Source organism: Platalea leucorodia (genome assembly GCF_965183815.1).
Source record: "Platalea leucorodia genome assembly, chromosome: 1".
NCBI classification, from domain to species: domain Eukaryota; kingdom Metazoa; phylum Chordata; class Aves; order Pelecaniformes; family Threskiornithidae; genus Platalea; species Platalea leucorodia.
Window position 1 is genome coordinate 127,983,887 of NC_138823.1, and position 24,254 is coordinate 128,008,140.

General features: G+C 36.6%; 1 protein-coding gene across 1 annotated transcript in view; it reads right to left on the bottom strand.

The window, feature by feature from the left end:
- KCNH8 (potassium voltage-gated channel subfamily H member 8) overlaps nucleotides 1-24,254 on the bottom strand; it is a gene marked incomplete at both ends in the record, with an annotated part of 195,412 nt that overhangs the window by 12,674 nt on the left and 158,484 nt on the right. Inside the window, 4 exons of the mRNA XM_082315341.1 lie at nucleotides 846-952; nucleotides 4,475-4,827; nucleotides 6,553-6,591; nucleotides 21,835-22,049. Coding sequence (XP_082171467.1) covers nucleotides 846-952; nucleotides 4,475-4,827; nucleotides 6,553-6,591; nucleotides 21,835-22,049 — 714 coding nt within the window. The remainder of the gene's footprint in view (nucleotides 1-845; nucleotides 953-4,474; nucleotides 4,828-6,552; nucleotides 6,592-21,834; nucleotides 22,050-24,254) is intronic.

Sequence of the window (24,254 nt, forward strand, 5' to 3'; positions counted from 1 at the left end):
CTGGTGCCAACCATGTGATATGTCAACTGTTTTTAAAAATCAGCACTACAATTAAGCTTCTATTATTATTTTTCTGTTTGGCTTTCAGAGGAACAAAATGTCCTAATAGTGTCCATGCAAAAGGCACATAACTATGTGAGGACTGTTTACTCATAAAAGAGGAGATGTTGGAAAGTCTGAGCTACACTAGTTCTGTCACTTCAACATTAGTCCACTGGTCTCCCCCCCACCCCCCTTTTTTTTTTCATGTTGACGTGCTTTATTCCTCTGTGGTGCTATTTTATCAACCTTTTCAGAGTGTAGGTCATTTAAGGCTTCCTAAAATTTCTTGCTATTCATGGTTTTCACCCTTTTACTTTTAAAAATCTAGGTACTTCTATACTCCTCCACTTCTGTAAATATCTTTAACAAAAATTGAGACCCAAGTCTGCATATGGCTCTTTGTGAATTGTTGTGGGGTTTTATTATTATTATTATTTGGCATTAGAATGTTTTTATGTTGAATTTTGTCCCTGCGTTTAGTACCTTCCATGCCCAAAGTTTTGGGAGCACAAGGCTCCTGGCTGATCCTACAATACTGCTGGTAAAATATAATGCATGAAAATACAGTACTCTCTGCAAGCTGTTTTATCATGACTGTCTGTTAGCAGGAAAACAACAAATGGCCTTTGGGACCCTGTCGTATTTTTCTATAGTACCAATTGTGGTATTCAAATGGTACTGAAAATACCTATATATGTTAAATCCATTTATGCCTCTTCTGAGAATTGAAGAAACAAAGGGGAACAAAAAGCAGTTATGAAAACTGTTTTCTCTGAAGAGTGATTTTCTCAGGCAAAACTCACCTCCAATTGTAGGAGATAACCTGGATTCCTGCCTGAGCTGATCAGAGCTGAAGTCAAAAGTTTGGCTTTCCTCATTATGGTTTCCATCTTCAATCCCATCAACAATTCTGTTGAGAAAAATCGGAGTGATGGAGCAGTTTCATAAACAGTTTCATAAACATCAAATTCATAATTATGTTGTCAAAATTACTCCTAAAGGGCACATTTTTAAGCAATGGTAAATTTTGCACAACATTAATTTTTGAGAAAAGTAAAAACTGTTATATTGGTATAACTTCTTGTGAGTCACTAAAGATTAAACTTGCTGTTAGAGGAAGGAATGTGAGGCCAAACATAATTAACTGAAGTTTCAGAATTTTCATGACTTCTGAAGTATATTCTGAGTCCTAAAAAATCCTGTATTGAATATAGTTCGGTTTTCATATCTGAAGTAGTCTGTTGCCATTCTTTCTTTTACGCAAACTAAAGATGCTTCACTATGCTCTTGTGAAGTTTAAATCTCCCTAGTCAGGCTCTTATATGAGGCTTACTTAGGCAGAGCCTAAGCCTGAACATAATATATTTATGAAAGCACCTCTGTAAACCACAGTTGAAAGTGTTGTTGCCACGCAAATAGCTATTATCAAATTTGGTTAAAACTAACTAGCTCAGGCAGAGCAATCTTGTTTGCAAATTTGGTATAGGAAGATGTGTAGACCAGCCTGCAATCTCCTGGTTACATTAGTATTAGTATTGGATCTAGTTACTAGAAAAAGGCATGTTTGTCAGTTATTTCTATTCATGCATTGCAGTTGACCTCCAATTTGTAGTGTGAAGAAATCCAAAGAAAAAAAAAATGAAGCATTTTATACAGTAATCAAGTGCTGCATACAAAGAATAGAAAACTGGTATCAGATGGTGGAATCATTACACATTATTAAAAATATATAATTATGAATTTTTGTTCTCATTTATAATAAATTGTGCTATAAAGAGAACTGTTTTAAAGTCAATGAAAGTGACTCAGAAAACTGCCAATTGACAGATGTGGAGCATCAATTTCTTGTTTTGTCCAGGTACAAGATTCAGAATTTGTAGTAGACAGATGAGTTAAATACTAGGTCAGGTTGGACGGGGCCCTGAGCAACCTGGTCTAGTGGGTGGCGTCCCTGTCCATGGCAGGGGGCTGGAGTTAGATGATCTTTAAGGTTCCTTCCAGCCCAAGCCATTCTATGATTCTAATCTGGAAGGGCTAATGCAGACAGCAGCCTCTCAGTTAATGGTGATAACTTTGTGATGATGGAAATTAGACTTTCCATCTAATAAGGGTATTCTCAAGCAAACCTCTTGACTGGAAATGTTTGGAGAAAGGAAGAAGAGACAATACAGAGATGTGTGTGATGTATTTGGCTTGAAAGATCCATGTAACAGAGAGTTCTGTGCACATAACCGTATATTCTTGTCCTTCTTGACTCTTCGTGTGGGTTTAGGTCTCTGTTATGTCTGAGTGTTCATGATGCCAGTTGGATGTTATTAGACTTCACTCTAATCTTAACCACTGTCTGGGAGGAGATGAGACTCAAATGTGGTGCTTGAGCTGCTCTGGCCTATACTGTTATCTGCAGCTGAAAACCTGAATGATTACTTTGTTTGAAATTTGCTATAAAACCTATTTAATGTCATCTGGCCTCACTGCTTCAAAAAGCAAATTTTAAACACCAATATCCCCTTTGCAGAGATTTCTAATTGTATAAAATGCTAACATTTTAACTGCCTTTAAAGCACACAGGGGAAAACCTACTCAGACGTGACTTGGAATTTATAGACGCTATGTTCTCTAAACTGTTTAAAGATTCAGACTAAAAAGAAACCATATTAGCAAAATGGCTAGTTCTGGAGACACAAAAGACAGGCTTCTATATGGGAAATATGTAAAGGACAAGATACTTATTCATATACAAGGAGCTGGCTGTGGAGCAACATAAGCTATTGATCTGAAAACATGAAAGGACAAAAATAATGGGTAAGTCTCACTCCTTTCTGAATTAGCTATTGTACAGCTCTGAATTTTCTCCTGATGACAGACACCTCCACTTCTAGAAGCCAAAAAGTCAGAAAAGATTAACATGTGACCTAATCTATCCTAAGGCTAGGATCAGGGCTAGAGTGCACTCGTCCATGTGGGTCTGAGGAGATTCAAATTCATAAATGCCTCCTCCCAGGACTACCTTTATTATCACTTACACTTTCCTCCTTTTGATGCTTTTCTGCTTCATAGGCAGTACCCAAAAAGTGACTGAGAAGACTGACTGTATCCTGGAAGTTAGGATGCTGTCTTCTATTTCTTGCATGAAGAACTATTTAAATATTTTACCCAGTCTCTGTGCTTTATTGCCTTCACTGTGATGTACAAGGAAAGAACCTGAAGCACTAGTTGAAGATTCTGGTTGGCTTACTTAAGGGAACATCCACAGTAGAACAAGTTTCTTAAGCAGACAAAGTATATTCTCTTGACAAAGTGTAGTAATACACCTCACAACTGCACTGACTGGACATTTCAACCAGAGTCAGCCTTCCACTTACACTGCTGTCCAACAGCAAACAAAAGCAAGGATCTTAATTAAGGTCTTATTTTCTCTTTAATGCTTACTAAGAAACACTTAAGGTTCTTTTAAAAGTGATTTTAACTTGTCAGTTTAAATGTTCTGATAATATAAACTCATTTGGGGAAATAATGTGAAAGTATTTTGGCTAGAAAACAAAGTCTGAAAAACACATATGTCTTGGATCAATTTTCCAGTCCATTAGCAGGATTACCCTGCAGTTATAAAATTATCAACGGAAATAGGAAATAATAATATATGTAACAATACTTGCTTCACATCTGCTCTTGCAGCTTTGGGTGCCAATGTCTGGCTGCATATGTTCAGAACAATAATGAGCAAGGTTACATTTCAGCAGAAAGTATGAAAGGTAGCTTTTCCCTGAATTACCACTTGTATGCAAATGATAATGACCTTTACTCATAGCTGACCTGAACCAGATTCATATGAGGTCTAGGAACGAAATGAGAAAATATCCGCTATGCATTTCAATTTTGCTAGTGTAGAAGCTGGTTTTCCACACATTATTTTCCCCTGTATTGACAAAACTAAAATCAGTTTCCTTTCTTTAATGTAAAAAACCTCTAAATATTTTCTAAAATTGCTAGCAATAGTTTTCCATTATAGTCCTCTACTCCACTAATTTTTGTATTTGCACAGCTATGCTGTATTATCATCTACTTGCTTTCTAAATTGCCATCTCTCTGATGGACTCGGAATGTTTCACAGTACTATCGTGAGAATGCGTATTATTATAGATGGACAAAATGATACCATAAAGCCAGACATTCAAATAGTCATTTTTGTAATTGCTCAATACTTTCTCTTTTTACTGGTAGAAATACTTTATTTCGCAATAAAGTCCTAAAGTCATAATATTCTGCATAATGTGTAATAGTTCCTACAGTAAGAGGACTTCTCCTCCTCTGTGGGATGAACAAAAGTATCAACTATTAAAGAAAAAGAAATATTTTATAGTGTTACAGTCATGATATTTTTAACAGGAGTTACACGATAGAGAAGAAAATAACCATTCATAACTATTACCTTGGGCTCAGGTCAGGTGGACCACTGGTAGTCAGTGTTGAAAGGTGTAACTTAAGGTTTTTCTCCTTCCTTCTGGAGTAGTAATGGAGCTCCGTTTCATGTTTGGTTCTTGAGGGGTTTGCACTGCAAGCACGCATGGGTGAATGAAAGGGCACCGTTCCTGAGGCCAACTGCTTCAAGTTTCTCCCTAGGTGGCTTTTATTGCTTCCAGCCTTCTTCTGCTGAGAGGAATTTGTGCTTCTTGTATGGATTGGTGAAAGGGTGCTGCTCTCTTCTTCTCCCTCCTCATCCTCATCTTCATCTTCCACAATTGAAGGGAGTCTCTTTATATTTCCATTTCCCTTGAGCTCTGTCTAAAATAGCAGATAATACATACTAGTGTAAAATTCAGAGCCTGATCTTGCAGAAACACAATTTTTTCTGGTGTTCATCCTGGAACAAACTCAGATCTAGCACAGCTTTCATTTCTCATGAGAGAGTGCTCTTTTAGAAGTCTTCCATAGCTTCCCTCTTCAACTATGGCTATATGTGCATACATGAGAAAAAATACAAACAAATTTAAAAAGGTAACTAGTGACATAGCCAGTGAACTCACTGCAATATATTTTGCTACCAAGAAAGATTACCTGACTAGTTCTTACAAGCCATGTGCCATATGTACACTTGAGTAGATTAATCTTGCCTTACTGAGGCATTATTTCTTTTGAATGTTACACTCAGACTCCTGGCAGACCACAGGAAAGAAGTGAGGCTGGTAATTTGTATAATTCCACATTTTCATATGGAACCATTTACAGTGTATAAATAGCATTTACACCAGCTCAGCTCAAGCCCGAATGTCCTCTATATCCTTCTTAGTTGTAACTGAAACCACTGCTGGGATAATAGGCAGATTTTTCAGTTTATATAAAGTCCTGTTAATGCACCAGTGGTGTGACAGTGTCAACTTCAGAACTGAGTCATCAAAAAGCAGAGCTACATCTGTTTTTAAAAAAAATGCAATTTGAATGCTTGATGTTGGAACCAAGGCAAGTTAGAGGCAACATAGACCTGCGTTCTGTACTTTATATACCAATTAAAGCACAGTGTAAGAGAGCAATGTATTGTTTGTTACTGTTTCATGGTAACAAAATACACTGGTCATGAGTGCTGAGATATGCCAACATGGAACTCATGTCAGGATCAGGCCATAACTCAAAAATAGTTCCATTTATTCCCATGATACAACTTACTGTATTTATTGGCAGTAGGTGAATGGACTAAGGCAGAATCAGGTTCCAGGTCAAATTAACAAACTCCACACATCTCAGTGAAGAGTACAGCCAAATGCAACTTCATGGTTTCAGAAAAGTTTGCCTTTTTTTTTTTTTTTTTTTTTTTAAGGCAACTCCTCTTAATCAAGCTTGATTAAGGCACTGTTAACTTCAGATAGAAAAGATCAGATGAGCTTGTATAGTCAAATTTCCCACATTCGGGCCAAGTAAGATTGGCTGGGTGAAAATGCAGATTTGGGGAATTTATCCAAATGTTCTAAGCCCCTATTAGTACCTGTCTAAATGTTTTGCAACATGGGTTTAGTTTTGTTCTGTGCTACAGCACACTTCCATTGGGTGAATGCTTTTCTCTTAGTATACATTGACAGATTTATTGGACTAGGTCCTTTCCATCTGAGATGTATGAAAAGGTAAGAATTTAAAACAGTGGCAAAAGACCTGTCTATATAAAATATAATAGCCTTGTCAACCATAATAGTCATTGGAAGGTTGTCATGATGATCAAACTGTATGAGACCTAGCACTGATGAATGAACGTTACCCATATTCAAAACTTTGGCTTGGGTAGCCATGTATTTAAAATGCAGGTGCTGTACTAAGATATCAAAATCCAGCACCTGGAAGAAAAGATCATAAGGTGTTACTCATAAAATTGGACAGTGACAGAACTATCTGCAGGATGCTATTTAAAGTCTCATTCTGAAACCACAGAAGTCAGTTGGAGTTTTTCCAGCTTTGCTCTGGCCATAACTCTGTGCATGGTTCAAAGTCAGGCTTGGCATATTTAAAATGTGACTAACATACCTGAGATAGCGTAGACTTGTTTGATAATTTTGAGATTACCTGAAAAAAACAAAACAAAACAAAAAAGTAGCAAATATGTGCATCTGCACAGTATTGGCTTCTAAGAGCATACAAACATCTAAACCAAAACATTTATGTTGATACAAGAAAAGAATCTTGTGATAAAACAGCTGTATTAAATTAAATGGTGACATAGCACTGAACCAAGGACTCTCCTTAGAAACAGATGCTGTGAGGGGAAAAAAAAAAAAAAAAAAGATAGTTCCTGCAAAAATAACATTTTACTTTAATAAAAAGTTGGATCAAGGCTCCAAACCTGTGAATGAATGTAGATGAGTGAATGTATACCTGGTGGATTTCAGTGCTGGTTTGATGGAGTCCCATGCAGGAACAGTGCTCTGCTTTGGCCCTACTTCTTTGTAGCTTTAGCTCCTGTGCCAGCATAGTCGTTACGTGTAGATGATCTAACTAACTGTAGCATCTTTGGGGAATTTTCAAAGGCAGTGGTGGGACTGAAGCAAGTAGGACCAATATAATCCTGAGGGAGATATGTGCTTAACAGCTATTCAAGGCCATGACATTTTCCCTTCTTGGATTAAACAGAAAGCAAAACAAAAGAAAAGGAAGAAAAAAATCAGGCAAGTTTAATGTGCAAGTACTCCTAATAAAATCCACTAGAACTGCTGAATAATATCTGTTCTGAACATTCTGTTGTTCATTTGAATGTCTACAGCTTGACCACAGGCAAGTCTCTGACAGCTTACAAGCTGTAATTACAGGAAAATTTTAGTCTGCCAGGTAGAACTTTCAGAAGTTATTTTCATCTTTCCTAAATGCACATGTCAAGATAAAAAGTGCTTAATACCCATCAATTTTAAATTCATAGCATCAGTTTATTTTTTTCTAAACTCAGGTAGAAGATGTTAAGCCTTTCTGGAAGTCACTGGGATTTCCCAGTTTGTTTGATAAAAGTCTTCAGAACTCCTAAATACACAAATTTTAGGCACAGATTTGGAAAAAATAATTGTGTTGTTTTTTGTGTTTTTTTTTCCTTCTTCACAAGTCTTTTGGGTTAACCTGAAAACTGTTTTGTAGCTGCTCATAAAATTGAGGGTACTAGTAGTGGTATAATATACAAATACACAATATTTAAGTTTGTGTAAGCAGAAATTCTACTCCAAAACAGCCAAGCCAGTAGCAGGTGTATCAATAAATTTAGTAATAACACTCTAATAACTGCCAAACAGAACAACTGCAATAATTAGGCTATGTAAATAAAATAACTGCTGTGTTGTTCCTGAGTTAGATAAAGTACTAGATGATATTAGCAGAGAATGAGATCTCAGATACAGAAATCTCCCAGCTTGTACTATAATCTATGCCAATTGAAGAAACACTATCTTCTTCAAGATTCAGGAGAACAGGAAATGAAATGTACTAAAATATTAAAGTCAGAATTATGAAGTACTAATGGCCCACTTTGCACATATGTTTAAGAAGATTAATTTACAATAATGCCCAGAATTTTGGGGCATCTGTTTGCTTGGCTTCTAGGCACAGGTGCAGCATGAATGTTCAAGATCTTAGAAGGTATGAATTTTCCTGCTGAAGGCTTTAGAAGTGACTTGTCATTTATAGTTTGCAATACAGGCGAAGATTTCTCCTCACTTTTTCTTCTGAGCATGTGTTAGTCCTGATTGTACATCTTGAAAACAGAGACAAAGAAATCATGATATGGGTGTTGCTTAGATGTCCTGGTGGTGTTTCCCACAGGTCTGCTGGAGTCTTCTGGCTGGGCTGGACTTGCAGCTCCATGACCAGTTGGGAGCACTCTTCCCTGATTGCCAGGAAGGCACACTTGCTCCACTGCCCATCAACACAGCAGCCATAGCCACCCATGGGTCCTCCTCTGCTCTCAGTGTTACCCTTGCTGGTCACTGCAGCAAGGAGAAACTGGCTGCAGAGGAAATGGGGGTAGTGGCAGCACTTTGTTGCCTTATGACCTTACCAACAGAAAGGTGAAGGGATTTTTGAAGGCAGGTTGGTTTTTGCAGGGAGGGAAAGGAGCATCCTTGGGAGGAAGGGTAGCAGAAAAGAAGGATAGGTATGAACAGGGAGCAAGTGACATGAGAAACTACTCATCAGACTTTCTTCTTTCATTTCCCCAAACTGACCCCTTTAACCCACTGGGGACAGTTTCAATCTGGATGAATTGATACTTTTAGATAAACTCTGAACCAATAAACTATTTTTTGCATAGCACAGAACCCACAGTAGAGAGTGTTGTAACTGCTTCTGTATTAATACGCTGCAGCCATGTTTATTGCTTGTAACTTTGAACACCTTACCTTGCACACATAAAATAGGGGACTGGACTTTATGGGTTGGTAGTTGAAAGTTGGTAAAAGAAACTATAATTAATCTGTGACCAGAGAGAATTCTCAAGAGTTTGGCTTTTAAACCTCCTCCAGCAACTCCCTTCTCTCTCTCCCTGCAAAAATACTATTCTCAAAGAGAAAAAGGGAAGATAAATACAAGAACAAGGACAAAGCCAGTCAAAGGGTAGTAAATTTAAAGACCTCACCATGCACGTAGCTTTATCTCTGTAAAAATGTAGTATCAGAGGAAATAATTATGAGGTGCTGTCCTACTTTCTGATCTGCTAAAATCTTTTATTTAGGGCAACACACTGCTGTAGCCTTCTATAAAATGTTTTTTTTTTTTCTTATGCAAAAAGAAAGAAGATGCAAAATAGTTCACATTCTACTCTTTTAAAATGAAGTACAACTCTTAAAAGGATAAAGGCTTCTGAAATTAAAACATGGGTGTTTCCCCTGCTATGCATTAGGAAAGAAAAAAACAAAAAGACGGATGTTAGCATGAGTTGCATGAAATACTGTCAAAGGGTCTAATTCAATTTTAAATTTCAGCCCTGGTGTCTCTTTATGTCTTGTGAAACCAGCTATTAAATTTAATTTCACAAGATAAAACAATAATAGATCATGTACCAAAAGCAGACTCAGATCAAATTATTCCATGTATGTAATCTCAAATCTATAATGTTTTATTTGTTTAATATGTTAATATATAGAACTTAAAAATTCAGTAATCTTTATTATTGCTTATTATAAGCACAAAAAGAACATTTCCCTATCTGAAAACTCTGTTGGTTTGCTGTTGAAAGCCAGTGATTTGAAGATTTTTCCAGGGTCAAGAGATTGTAGTCTTTAATAGAAGAATCTCTACCAGGAACTGCAGCCAAACCAGGTAATTAGCTGTATAATAATTCAAGATTGATTCCAATTATAAAACCCTAAAAAGAGAAATATAGAGATGCAGCTAAATTTGGGGTTAATACGTTAAATGTTTGGGTAAGTAAATTTGCATTTTGGGGCTCAAGATAAAGTTATCAGCTTTTATTGGCCTGATTCCTGTTGCCTTTGCAAGTAGTAGGAACAAAAATAGAAATATAATTTTGCTGGTTTTCTTGTAATTCTTAGATCCAAAAATATATGAATAATTCTTTGTATCTGAGAAGTCAAAAAGACAAAATACACTTTCAGGAAAGGATCTGAAATCAAACTAGAATTTTAATGTCCTTAGTCAGCATTTGGAAACAGGAAAAAACCATTTAGGAGCATTGGCAGCGTGGGAAAAAAACCCAAAGAATGCATGCCATGTGTTCTATTCTTTGCAAATTTACTGTATGGTAATGGAAAATATACAAATACATAACAAGGGATTATTGTACCACTGAAAAGCTTAATGCCTCACATGTATTCAGGCCTCAGTTTTCCATAATCAGGAAATTTTTCAATGAAGTATCAAAAGTCCTTTAAATCACAAAAGAGTCAATCACTCACAAAGAGTTTCTCAGGTTAGATGTAATTGTTTTATATCTATATTACCTGAGCAATTTACCCCTTTTCCTTTTTCTTTTTTCTTTTTTTTTTTTTTTTTAAAAGACTTTCTATAGTTCATTGGCTTGTTCCTATATTTTCTCAGGTTTGTTCTTACTCCTTTTCCTTGCTTAATGAACAGATAAAAAAAACGTATTTTGCGGAAGCAGATGCTTTCAGCATTCTCTGATTCTACTTACAGCATAGAATATGTTGAATTAGCGGCAAAAGTTGAACAGCAGATCTGTCATCAGTATTTTATCCTAGGTGACCAATAACTGTGAATTACCATGAGCTCTGCAACCTTCTGTTAAGTCATTATCCTACATCATTCCTGTCTTTTGAATAAATTATTGTAGCCTGTGAAATTAGGATAAGTGTTCAATAACTGGCTGGTTGTGGTTAGTTTTGGATAAGTTTTTTTGCAAATTAATGCTTTCTTGGATTCAAATTTCTCACATGAGCTTTTATATTTAGTATTAAAAGTTCACTTTTCATATACGTCTTTAAAACCTGGATGTTGTTCACTGCATTCATTAGCAAAAATTTTTAATTATACTTTGACTGTTTTATTAACAATACAGGATCTATTGCATTTCATGTTAAAAAGATAAATCATGGTACAGAAATAGAAACTAACGTCTCTATCACTTGCTCCAAATCAAGAATTGAATAAATGGTAAATGTGGCTGGTATAATTTGTCCTTTTTACTTCCTTATCCCTACTTCCCCCCCCACCCCACCCCCCAAAGCAGAAGAAAAAAATAGTGTCCCAAACTGCTCTGAACATATATCTTTCATAGCAAAACCTGTGCCAATAAAAATTAAAAAAACAAAACAAAACAAAACACCAAAAAAAAAGGAAGAGACTGTCAATAAGGTCAAAAGAAGACCAAAGGAGGAATTAAGATAGACAATAGACCTGGCACTGACTGTACATTGCTCTGGCAGGTTGTGTTTTTAGAAAAGCTTGCAGATTACTGCAGACAAAAGATACACCTTTTAATATGCCTACAGTTTGATTGCAGTCATGTAAATATTTACATAATATTAATAGAAATGAATGTTAACAGCTTTCAAAGCAATAAAACTCAGAATTCTTCCCCTTCCTGAAAATACTCAGGTATATGCTTAACTTCATGCAACTCTGAGATTTCATACAGGCTTATAAATATTTGCAGGACTGGCCCTGTGGATTGATATCCAATTAGACTCCTCAACTTGAGGCTGTAGATACTGTGGAAGAGTTGCTTTTAAGTTTGTATTGTTAGCTTTATCTTTAAATGAAACTTCATACTACTTTTAATGTAAATATGCACATCTAACTTCAGAGAGGCTCTTGAAAAGAAAACAGGAAGACAATGAAGTGGATCTTGAAAAATATTCTCCCAAAGAATTTTATTACCTGCCAATTGCCTGTTTTCAAACATCCCCAATGTTGCCTAGCTGTTTTGCTAGCACTCAGAGGTCGAATCAGTGGGACTAGTCCTAACAAGAAGTGACTCACTGAGGACAGCAACATATCTGTGGAGAATTTTTGGGAAAGTCCAGCTTTGTCTGGCTTTCAGGGTAAACCTTGCAAAGAAGGCAGGGACATAGAGTTAAAACTTTGGGGAAGACAGCAGACTTACAGTACCTGTGAAAGAGGTTTGCATGATTTCACCTAAGGGCAAGAAGACATGTCCTGGCATGTGAAGACATCAGCAAAAATCTAAGTATATAACCTTGTTAAGTAACAGAGCCATCATATTTTCCTTCTCCTGAGATGCAATTTGTGTTTTCTACATATGCATAATACAGAAAAGCTGAGCATGTAGATTTTGGGAGTTCTTGGCAGCTTTGTTACTCAGGAAGTTCTGCATAGGTTAGAAACTAAGTCAACATGGGCACTCAATAAGTGAATAAAATTGCTTCAGTTTTGGAAGTACTATGATATAAAACCAAACCCAGTGTCAGAGAAATCAAATATCAGTTTTGCTGAAGGAATGAACATAGTGTGATTGTCAGTGGAGCCTGTCCCTGAATGCTTACTATATATGCAGTAATGTACTGTATATACAGTATATATGTATATAGTATATGTATATATTTGTTAGTATAATCATGTTATGATTTATTACAGCTTTGAAAAAGTGATCTCTATTTCTTAGATAGGAATTAACTCTAGTTACGCTTATGTACGTGTCTTCTGTAGCTCTGGTTTTACTGAGTGAAGGTATAGACAATTAAAAAGAAAAATATGCTTATATATTTGGTTTTATATCAGTAAAATCTTAGAGTGCATTTGTACATAAATGATTTTGGGTTTTCACTTTTATATGCTTTCATATCTTTGAACAGAGGGGTGGGTCTAGATGATCCTCAGAGGTCCCTTCCAACCTCAGCTATTCTACTATTCTATGATGTTTAAAAAAAATGCACTAAAAATGCTGCCAGCTCAATAAAATTGTGAATGGATACTTGTATCCATGTAGAATGCCTACTTGATACACAAGTTGCACTGGTTATAGACAGTCTGCTCAAAGACCACATGGTATTTAATTGCACACATTTCAGCATGTATCCTGAGGTTATAATGACTCTTGTAAGTGATACAGGATCTTTACCATATAAACGAGTCTGACATGTTCATTATATCTCAAGGTAGTCTATGCCTTCAGAACCAGTATTCTTATAGAAGAAATTGTGGTAAGTATTATCATTTCCTTCATAATTGTTCTTACTTTACACAGAATAATAAAAGGATATGTTACTGTAAGAATGCTTCTAAATTTAAGGCAGCTAGCTGGTCATTACTATATCAATGCAAAATAAAAGCAATTATGGAAAAAAAAAAATCCACTTTCTAAATTCATACTATTTTAAGGTTAAGATACATTAGGATTAATTTCATTTTCCATTTTTTCCAATATAGAGACAAAGATATAATATTAATATTGTAAAAGTTATGTTATCATGTTTCCTAAGGCACAGTGATGCATACTGGAAAAAGTTATCATCTAGCATCCCTGCATAATTAAAATAGAAATATGGTTAGATTCCAAGGCAATACTCTCTGAAAGCCAGGAGCTTTTCCTGGCTAAAATTCTGTTTGACACAATGTTTTATACCCTCCTCACACCACAGTCTAAAAACATCAATAAGCTGCTTTGCTAGCTTGGATTTTTTTTTTCAACATGTAACCCTCTGGTTAATCTTTATAATCTGATGCAGAATGCAATAATCTCAGGAAGTGAAATGAATGAGAATGGAGAGCACTCAAAATTACTCAAAAGCCATAATTAGAAGTTGTCACTTATTCAAACATTTTAATTCTAGTTACAGTAAAAATTGTTTGTATTTGTCAAGAAAGTGCTAAGGTCTAATTGTGAAAATCCTAATTACATACATGCATTAAATAGTCTTGTTATAAATAATGTATAACTAACAATCGTAATTCCTGTCTCTAGCCCATTCACAAAAGCAAAAGAGTGACCACAGAGGTAGGAATTTTGGGATGGGTCACATATGTGTAATATATTCCCAGAAAAAACTAAATGGCTTATTTTCCTCCCCTCCCCTTTGGACTCTTCCACATCTTGTGGGATTCATCCTTACAGCCAATCACCTATTTGGTTTAGGTGTAAAATGGGAAAGACTTATAAAAACACAAGAATTAATGGAAAAAATAATTAATGGAGAAGATGACATAATTGCATCAGTAAGTTGTGGTGGGATGAATCTTCCAACTGGAAAATGACTGCAAATCAGAAGAATAGGTTATTAGAGAGACAAAAACAGGCAGCATCAGTGGCTGTGTGTTGTTATTTTCAAAAATATAGAATGACTGAAGGCTACAGAAATGAGACAGGAGCATACCAACAAAAAAAAAAAAAAAAAAAAAAAAAAAATTCTTCAGATAAAGATCCTAGGAAAGAAAATGAAAAGACCACCAAGCCTGCAAGAGAAAAGGCTTACACCAGTCTGTCCTTTTTTGAATTACATGTTTCCTTATTGCATTATTTCTCAGCGGTGTACCATATTGAAGGATATATTAGAAACATGATAGTGAGATGATTGTCTTGAGGGGTATGGGGTGAATGATGGCTCAGAGGCACCACATATCATGCTCACCAATGGCTGTAAGAAAACAAGCTTTATGAGTTAGCAGACAACAAAAAAAGGAGTGAAACCTGGCTCATGCTATAGCTCCAGGTCAGTTCCACTCCCATGCTGAGTGAAGCATGTAATTGCTAGGTTGAGGGAGCGGAGGACGGACTGACTGTAACACTGCACAGGGAGGAGGGTATTGCAGCAGATTCAACTGTCTGAAACTAGCATTTACCTTAAATAGCCAAAGATCCATCGAACATGCTTAGTGTCATGAATACAGGTAGGAAACCTGTGAAATATCTTGCAGAGAGCTAGATGACAAAACTTGTTCCCAAACTGCTTCTCATTTATTTAAAATCAGAAAGGAAGTATAAAACAAGTGAAGGAACTGCTCTGTTTTTTTGTCAAAGTTCATGCCCTTCTATAGCTGTACAATCCTGTTACTTGTTCCATAGAAATATAGAAGTTGAGCTGCGTAAGTGAAGACGTATGAGTGCTGCCTTGTTCAGCAACAGGGTAATTTATTTTGGGAAGATGGGGGGGGGGGGGGGGAGGACAAAGAAATTCCAACTCATCTCAGAAGCATGAACGAAAAATCTGAGTAGCTTGTAAAACATGAAAGAGCACTGATTGCAGAGTAGTCCATACACAGAGGCAGGTAAGAGACCTAGTCCACTGAACACATCAGGTGTCATGTCTCAACATTAATTACATGTTCACAGTTTTAAAATTATTTTAGGTTTTGATAGTATGAGGAGCACCTTCATTCCTATACCATAATTGCTGAGAAGATGAGAACATTGCAGCCTCCATCTCATATCAAAAGAGGTATAAATGGAAATATGGTGGCTGACAGGCAGAAAGCAATGGATGCACAGCTATCAGTCACTTTTGTTCTGTGTGGCTGCCAAGTGCACATGGGCTAAAGAGAAGGATAATAAATAGGAATCTAAGGGTGTGGTGTTTTTTTTTCTTGTGTGTGTTTTGTTTTTTTTGTGTTTTGTTTTGGTTTTTTCTCCCTGAGTAATCATGCAGATAAAGTATTAGACTTCTGTTGCTTTAGGTGATTTATTCACTTCTCTATTCCACGTGTTGTAATATTGCTAGTAGAGAAACACAAAAATTGCCATTGACTGGTCTCCTGTTTTGCAGAATTTATACCTACTGTGGTACAGACAATAAACGCCAGTGAGTTACACCTGCAGTAATAGTACATGATCTTCTGCCAGACGAGCTATTGACAAAGCTCACTCACCAGTGCTTAACTGCAGGTAAGTTTGTTTAACAAGTTCTCCTCAAAATTATCCAACCCCACTCTAAATGTCAAAGTAGGGCTTTTTAACTTTTCTAAGGTAAGCCACTTCTTTCTACACAGCTGCTGGGTAACCTGGCAAACCCGTCTTCTTTATTAAAAAAGTGGTTGGGATTATTTGGGAAATCTTCTATGGAAATTATTTATTATGAAAAATATTTTGCAACCTGTGATTGTCCTGCGTTGCACAGGATGAGCTATGATCTAAGCTGGGGTGGAGGAATTATGACAAATCGTAGCAGTGTAGCAAGAATTGGTTTGGAAATGAATTTTTTCAATGCATAGGTTTTATTATAAACACATAGGTAATACTCAAGAAATAGGACTTTTTGGGCTCTGAAAGTTAAACATATCAATAAGTAATTATGTGACTGAGGATTCTGTCAGGTTTCCTTATCTTACAACACTTGCTAAAATTAAAAACAGTTATTTAAAAAAAAAATGCTCATTTTTTCCTTAATATCAGTAGGATAACTTTAACTCTTTTCTTTAAAGTAAAATACTATTTATTATGTAGACAATAAAGATGTGTTAAAAAAAATCAGAAATGTCATGTGGTTTGCATTGGTGATTCATAATAGACAAACAAATATTTAATGGATATAATTCCTTCTGAGTTATTACTATATTGGAAAGCAGGATTCATAAATTCAACCGACCTATATTAGAATATCTAGAAAAAGCATGGCTAAAGAGGCAAGAATGAATGTATGTCAAATACATAATCTACCAGCTGAAAAACAGACTTTCAGGCAGAATTTTGTGCTTGCATTCAAAATATTTTTTGCTATACTTTTTTCTGCGTAGAGGAGCTATACCACCATTTGGTACAAAGAAAGATAAAAGTCTAGAAATAAACCAATTAAAAAGTATTAAAGTGAAATTATGTACATCCTCTTAAAATACCTATTTAATGCTTAGCTGGAATGAACCAGAAAACTCAGCATATTTTAGATTAGAATTTATAAACATTTTTCTTCCTAATCTATGCTCTCTGTTGTATACTCTGGAGCTTAGAGCTGTTTCTAAGAACAATTGGTTTCTCCAGTTGTCAGGTTTCCCAGTAGAAAATAAGGAGCATCCCGTGTAATTTGTTTGGTATTGCTAATAGCAACCTGAGCTTTATTATATTAAAAAAACCCTACAACTCAATCGTTAAAATTTAATAAATTCTAAACAGCAGCCTCTCCAAAGGACAAGAATTAAGCCCTGTTTTGTCAGACAATGCCTTTCTGGAGGAAAAAAGAAATGCCTTTGTTTTTATTGCTTCTTGGTTTAAAATTTATTTGTCTATTTATTTTATTATCGAGGAGCCTGGCTAAGCTGCAGTAAGACTCAATGTTCCCAACTAGAAGAAGAATCTACCACTTTTCTCGTGCAATCTTTGTCATTATGTTTCATTCACACTGCGGATGCACTGAAGGAAGCAGTCCTTCCCCCTGCTTCAGAGACTGAGTATTTTCATTTTAAAGAGAGTAGCTTTTCCTCCTTTGGGGAGAGGGGGAAGGGAGCCTCTTGTAAGAGGCAGAACACTACTTTTAAGGCTACAAAAGAAAAGTAGATTCTTATTAATTACGAGTCCTGTCGGCAAAGATAGAGTTTTGACTCTTCCGGAATATCATTTTTTCTTTTTGAAAATGACACATATTGATAGTGTTCTAGGAGTCAAAGATTGTGCCTGCATGGGTCTTATCTTCCTTTGGGACTTCATTACAGCTTGAGGGATGGCATAGGTGTCAAGGAGGCCTCTTGTTCTTTGTGTCAGTCTGGCTATAACCAGCCTTTGGGTTTTTTTGATGAATAATGATGTCTACACTGTAGACACTTCTGCATAGACACAAGAAATAATCAGAAACAATAAACTGTCACTAGGCCCACAAAGATATTGTGCAAATATTTACTTATTGTAAGTTTCTCATAGGATTATTCAGAGTTATGAACATCTGCTACTGCTCTCTAAATATATAAAATAGCACATGTTTTCCAGGGCTGGTAGATAGCAAAATCATTTCCAGTTTCTTTCATATAATTGTATTATATGTTCTAAGAGCCTTCTTATGAGTGCTTATCTTTATCAAATCAGATATCCTAATCTCTCACTGCCTGCTATATATGTAATCTGTAATATATAATGCAAAATTACATGGTTGGGGTGAGGGGGGTGTCAAAATCTGTGTCACTTAGCAATCTATTTCATGACTATGACATCATAGTCACAAACCTAGAAAAATTGGTTGAAACACCTGAATGGCTGAATTGTTTTAATCTCACAACTCCAGCTACCAAAGAGATCAGCTTTTCCTAACTGTCCTGAAATCATTTAGTACATTTACAAAACCAGTTATGAGTTTCTCGAGTAAAATTCAGTGAAGTAAGTAAAAGACAGAATATATATAATCAACATAAAGACTTTTTCCTAATCCGCATCTTGCTGTGATGAGAATATATAAAAAGATGGCATAATAGCACTGCTAGTGTGATTGCACACACATCAATGGTTATAATCATAAATCACTTAATGATTGCTGGGTTTAGAGCTATCATGAGGGACCACTGAAACTTTATCTTCCTGTTTTTGTTTCTTTCTGTTTCTCTGTAACTCATTAGAACTGAAATAGTTACACAATTGGTAGCTACTGTAGTTAAAATCTCCTGAGCTTTTCTTCCAAGATTGCTTAAACATTTTCAATCTTTCTATAACCAGGCAGCTGCAGTTTCTACTTGTTACTGGGAAATCTGCTTACAGCTCCTCCTTGTTTTACTGAAAAGTGACATGACTATGGAAGTCCTGGAGCCTTTTCCACTGTTACACCTTACTTGGATTTTAATGCAGATGGAACACATCATTATATGCACTCTTAGACTTGCAAATGAACCAAGAAAACAAATTAAAAAAGTTTTCCTAGAGATTTCTGTGTGGGTAGGGTAGTTACACGATCTAGTGCTAAGTATCCAACTTTGATACTCCAGGATCAGGAAATGCCCCATGACTTCTGGCCCTTTTTGGTCCACTTACTTTTAACTCAGTTCAAATCTCTTATTAAATTTTGTGTGCAATAAACAGTTCAAACAGCACAAGGAAGGGGATAATGGATCACCAGGACTGCATCTTTCTGGAGCCTCACTTTATTAATGCTGGCTTAAATTGTTAGGAAATCTACAACCTAAGGCACTTGTGGTGGACTGTGGCTGAAAATGCAATAAATAATATTTTAGGTCAGGGCTGAAAGGCACTTGGCAAGTCACAGTGGGGAAATTCATGCTATTTCAATCTGTAGTTCACCTGACCCTAAACTAAAAGGCACTTGTCAAGTCATAGGGGGAAAATTGATGCTATTTCACCCTGCAGTTCACCTGACCCTAAATACTGTTACTGATCCATTTTCAAAAGCATTAAATTCACATTCAGTTGCAAATTTGCAGTCATTTAAAACATCCAAGGAAAAAGAAAAAGTGAGAAACTGACTTATTCAAGTGACTGACTCATTCTACTGTTTGGCTCATTCTACTGGAAAGGCTCTCCAAACCCAAAATTTCCTTAAAGCGGCAGAAGTCATAGACACATGCTAAAGTAAAATCTCCCTTAGGGAGAGAGAGAGCGCATGCAGGATACAGTGTCACAGCTGCCAAACTCTCCCATAGCACCATTCCCAAGAAATAACGTTATATTAAAAAAAAAAAAAAAAAAAATTTTTTTTTGTACCCAAGAATTGTACTTCTGAAAACCTTCTTCTTCTTAATACGCTGTGCAAGTAAACCATCAGATATCTAATTTCTGTGTGCAAGCTATATTTATGAAGACATGGTATTTTCTAGGTGAAGCAGAGCAAGCGAGTGGTTGACCAGGCACACTTGCTACTGCCATAGATATCTTCCCTCATTTGGTGAGCCCTCTTTTTGTGGTGGTACAATTTTTGGCCATCCTATTCCAGCGCTTTATGCTTATTGATAAGTAAAATGGGTGGATCAGAAGTGAGATGCACATGATCGAGGTTAGTTCTGCTGCAAGTGAAATACTAGTGGGAGGGCATAGTTACCCGAGGATGTAGGAGAAAGTGGCACAAAAATAAGCTGTCTTGGGTTCTCTATATTTGTTTCTGACACTGGATGCTACTCAGTGTCAGGATCTATTTTTTTTCCCCTTTAAGATAAGGGGTTATACCATGAAAATACAGCATGTATTCACAAATTCTGCAAATATTTTCCTTTTTAAAGCAGAAAAGGTCCTTTGATATGTATGTCCTGCACTGCTTTAAAACCCATCTTCCACAGTGAGTGTGAGGAGGTTCTTTTCCTTGTCTGCACAAGTCACCTTTGAGGCTGGTGTAGGCTTGGTCTCAGCAGGGAGTCTGTACATCACCCAGCTGACTCTAATTGGGAAGAGTTGTCCCTGATTTTATAAAAGCTGAATGTGTGATATGGTGATCCCCAGATTTGTCAGCATACAGAAAAGCAGGAAGTAATACATTGTGGGGGTTCATCAAGGTCTATGACAAAACTGGAGAGGAGAATGCATTCCTGCATGTGAACTCCTTTTCAGATTAAGCATTCCTCCCCAAGGAAAATGTTGGTTACACAGACTTTCAAGCTCTCAGAACAGATGTGAACTCTCTCAGCTCTTGCCTTCAGTAGAAGGAAGTTTGGGGACATTTCAAGAGACAAACAAATGAGATGCCCTGATTATTTTCCTCTCTACAAGTGTGCACTTATGCTTATGCCTTTCTACTGCAATTGTTTAAAGAGCATTGCTGAGGAACCACTTGTGCTAAAGCACACCTAGGAAGAAGCTTACATAGAAAAATCAACCTATATATTGCATTCATTGAGTGATCTGAAAAAGGACTTTGGCCTGCTGTTCTTACATCCATTAGAGCAGTTCTGTCAGCCTAGAGGTTCCTCAGGCCAGCAATGCTCTTCTGCACAGACACACGTGTGAGTGGGCATGAGCAGAGAAGCCGTAGTGCTAGAGTGGTGTGCACGTAGGGCATCCATTGACACTTTTCTTCACAAACCAGCCAAGCAACAGGCCACTCTTCATAACACTGAGTGTCTGCCTATGCTACATGGTGCAGAACAGCTACACAAGGTGTGGAATTTTTAAGCTCTGCAACTTTGTGGTGTCTGCCCAAACAGATAGCCTTTTTTGCCCTTTACGCTTCCTTGGCATTACATTCATCCCGTCTTGATAGTATCCTTGTGCCCAGTCATGTGCTTTCAATGTTACGTCTCTCTGTCTATAAGGAGAAGCACAATACAAAGACAAATACCTGAACTGTTAAATACCAAACTGAAAGTTTGGCTATCATTATGTTCATATGCTCACATGGTTAAGTCAGAAAAGGAGAGCTGTCATAAAATCTTTTCATTATTAAAATCTGAATTTAAAAATATTTGCTACATAATATCAGCAAAAGTGCTTTGGTAAGTCTATACTGAAGTCTTTCAGCATGCTTTATCTGGAATTTCTTGTTATTTCACATTAAATTGCTCATTTAAATGGAAAAACACTTTTTAGTTGCAGTGTGATGAGAAACAACTGCTTCTGATTTTGAATGTGTGTGATGACATTCTTAACTAAGAAGTGATAATCAGTGATCTATGAAATTAATGTTCATTAGCTGGCACATGAGCATCTAGAAAGGTGTAGTTAAATACCTTTATTTGGACACATGCTTTACATAAATATGAATTATTTTTAAACATAAGTAAAAAAAATGACAAAATATTAAAGAAGAATGTTCTCATAGATGGTTTTCTATGGAAAAATTTGAAGCAGAGAACGTTTGCTGTTTATGATCTGATCAATTGATAAACGATTTATGTAGGTAATGACTGAATTATCAAGCAAATGGAACGAGTGGTCCTTTTAATGTAATCTGTGTATTATTTCTTTTTTGTGACAAAATTATGGGAACTTGCTAAAGTATGAGAAACATCTTGATGATAACAATAGCTGCAGAGACCTTTAAAGATACTTACATCACTTTCATGGCCTTCTCTTAGATTGTATGTGAGATCATGCTGTATGTCTTCAACAAACTTGTGAGCATACTCTGGGTAAAGGTCGAGCACTTCAAAGAGACCTTTGAGGATAATGCATTGGAGGTCACAGTATGTTAGAGCTTTAACATCTGCATTTGTTTTAATAACTTGATCCTTAATGGATAGGTTTGCTCCAATTAAATCTCCTTTACCTGAAAGAAAATATGAAATTCATAATCTTCAAAGCATGAATTCTTTACTTGATTTTTGAATCGTAAATCTGTTTAACATAATTGCTAAATCTTACATCCCATTGTTATTACCGCATTGTTTAATTAATAATATTCGAGAGGATCTTTGTCTAAAAGCTGTCTTTTTTTTGCAGGTGCAATCTTATATGCAATTAATTGGAGGTACAAAGATGAATTTCCAGACATGTAGCTACCTGATTTAAGGGAGCAATCAAGTAAATATGTATAAAGTTAGGATTTATGCTAGTAATTAATAGCAGGTGTGTTTTTGTATTTCAAGAAGTGAACATTATGTTTCTAGCTTTTTTTTTTTTTTTTGTTAGAGCAGAGAGGTGTTAAGATAACATTTTAACAATGACATGATTAAGTATAGATTGCCAGTTCAAATGACCCTTTTACTTAGAATTTGGATTGCTAAACATTCGCAATCTATGATAGCTATGGCTGCATAGCTACACTTCATGATGTATCATCTTAGTTGTATAGGCTATTAATAGGTGTTTAGCTTGATGGCACTTTTGTCAAGAAAAAAGAGTGAATTCTTAGGACATTATATTGTCATTTATGGTCAAGACTGCCTTAGAATAATGGATGTATTAAAAACTACAACTGACCATATATGGAAGAGCACAAAAAATTTATAATGGAAAGGTTCCATAAACATCTAATCTGAGGTATGAAGACCAAAGAGCAATCACTGAACCAGAGGTCTTCCTCAAAAGTTAATGCAGACTGTCTTTGTTAAAGACTTGGACAGTGTGATGAAGTGCATTCTTGGCAAGTTTAGGGGCAATACCAAATTAGGGGGAGTGGTTGATAGGCTGAAGGGCAAAGCTGCTATTCCAGGGAAACTCAATGAATGAGAAAAGGGCTGAGAGGAACCTCATGAAGTTCAACAAAAACAAATACCAAGTCCTACACCCAGGGTGGAAAACCTCCCTGCAGCAGTATGGGTTGGGGACTGACCAGCTGTAAAGCAGCTCTGCAGGAAAGGGCCTGGAGATCCTTTGGACAAGTTGAACGTGAGCCGACAATGTGCCCTTGCAGCAAGGGTGCCTTGGCAGAAGGCCAGGCTGGACGGGGCCCTGAGCAACCTGGTCTAGTGGGTGGTGTCCCTGCCCATGGCAGGGGGAGGTTGGAGATAGATGATCTTTAAGATCCCTTCCAGCCCAAGCCATTCTATGATTCTATGATTCTATCCTGGGCAGCATTAGCAAGAGTGCAGCCAGCAAGTCCCAGGAAGTGACTCTTCCCCTCTATATGTCACTTGTCAGACCACATCTGGAGTACTGTGTCCAGTTTTGGGCTTCCCAGTACAAGACAGAATATTGACATACTAGAGTGAGTCCAGAAGAGGCCACCAAGATGATGAGGGACTGGAGAACATAATGTACAAGGAGAGGCTGAAACAACTGGGTATTGTTGTGCCTTAAGAAGAAAAGGCATTATTGCCGTCTTCAACAGCCTAATGGAAAAGTGTAGAGAAGACAGAGCTAAACTCCTCTTCAGGGTGCACAGTGCAACAAGGTGTACTGGGCACAAGTTGTAACAAAAGAAATTGTGATTAGAAATCAGGAAATGAAAGTCACCATGAGGCTGGTCAAACAGTGAGACAGGTTGCCCAGAGAGGCTGTGGAATTGACATCCTTGGAGGTGTTCAAAACTTGCCTGGACATCACCCTGAGCAGGCCGAGCTAATTTGGCCCTGCTTTAAGCAGGTTTAGGTTGGGTGGCTTCCAGAGGTCCCTTCCAATCTTACATCATTCTGTGATTAATAAGTGAAGACTGTAAAATCTGAAAACCCACGCAGCATGTGATTCCAACTGGATATTACAGAGGAAATAGTGTATTTGAAGAGTAAGTTAAACTAAGTAGCCAACCATCCCTGACGTTGTTTAAATAGGATAATTTTATACTTTAAAATACTACTGGTAATTTTCTCTCTTTACATGAGCTTGTACAACTGTCTCAAAAGTGCTTATCATAAACCCAGCATAGGGAGGGATTGTCTTTTATGCTAGGAATATACATACATTAATGCTACCTTAGGGTTTCTTAAAAATTGCAATTAGTATAATTAGTACTAGTTTAGGTCAATCTGGGAAAGGTAAATCTGATAGATGACAATAACATTTGTCATTATTCATCACATGATGTAGTGCTTAC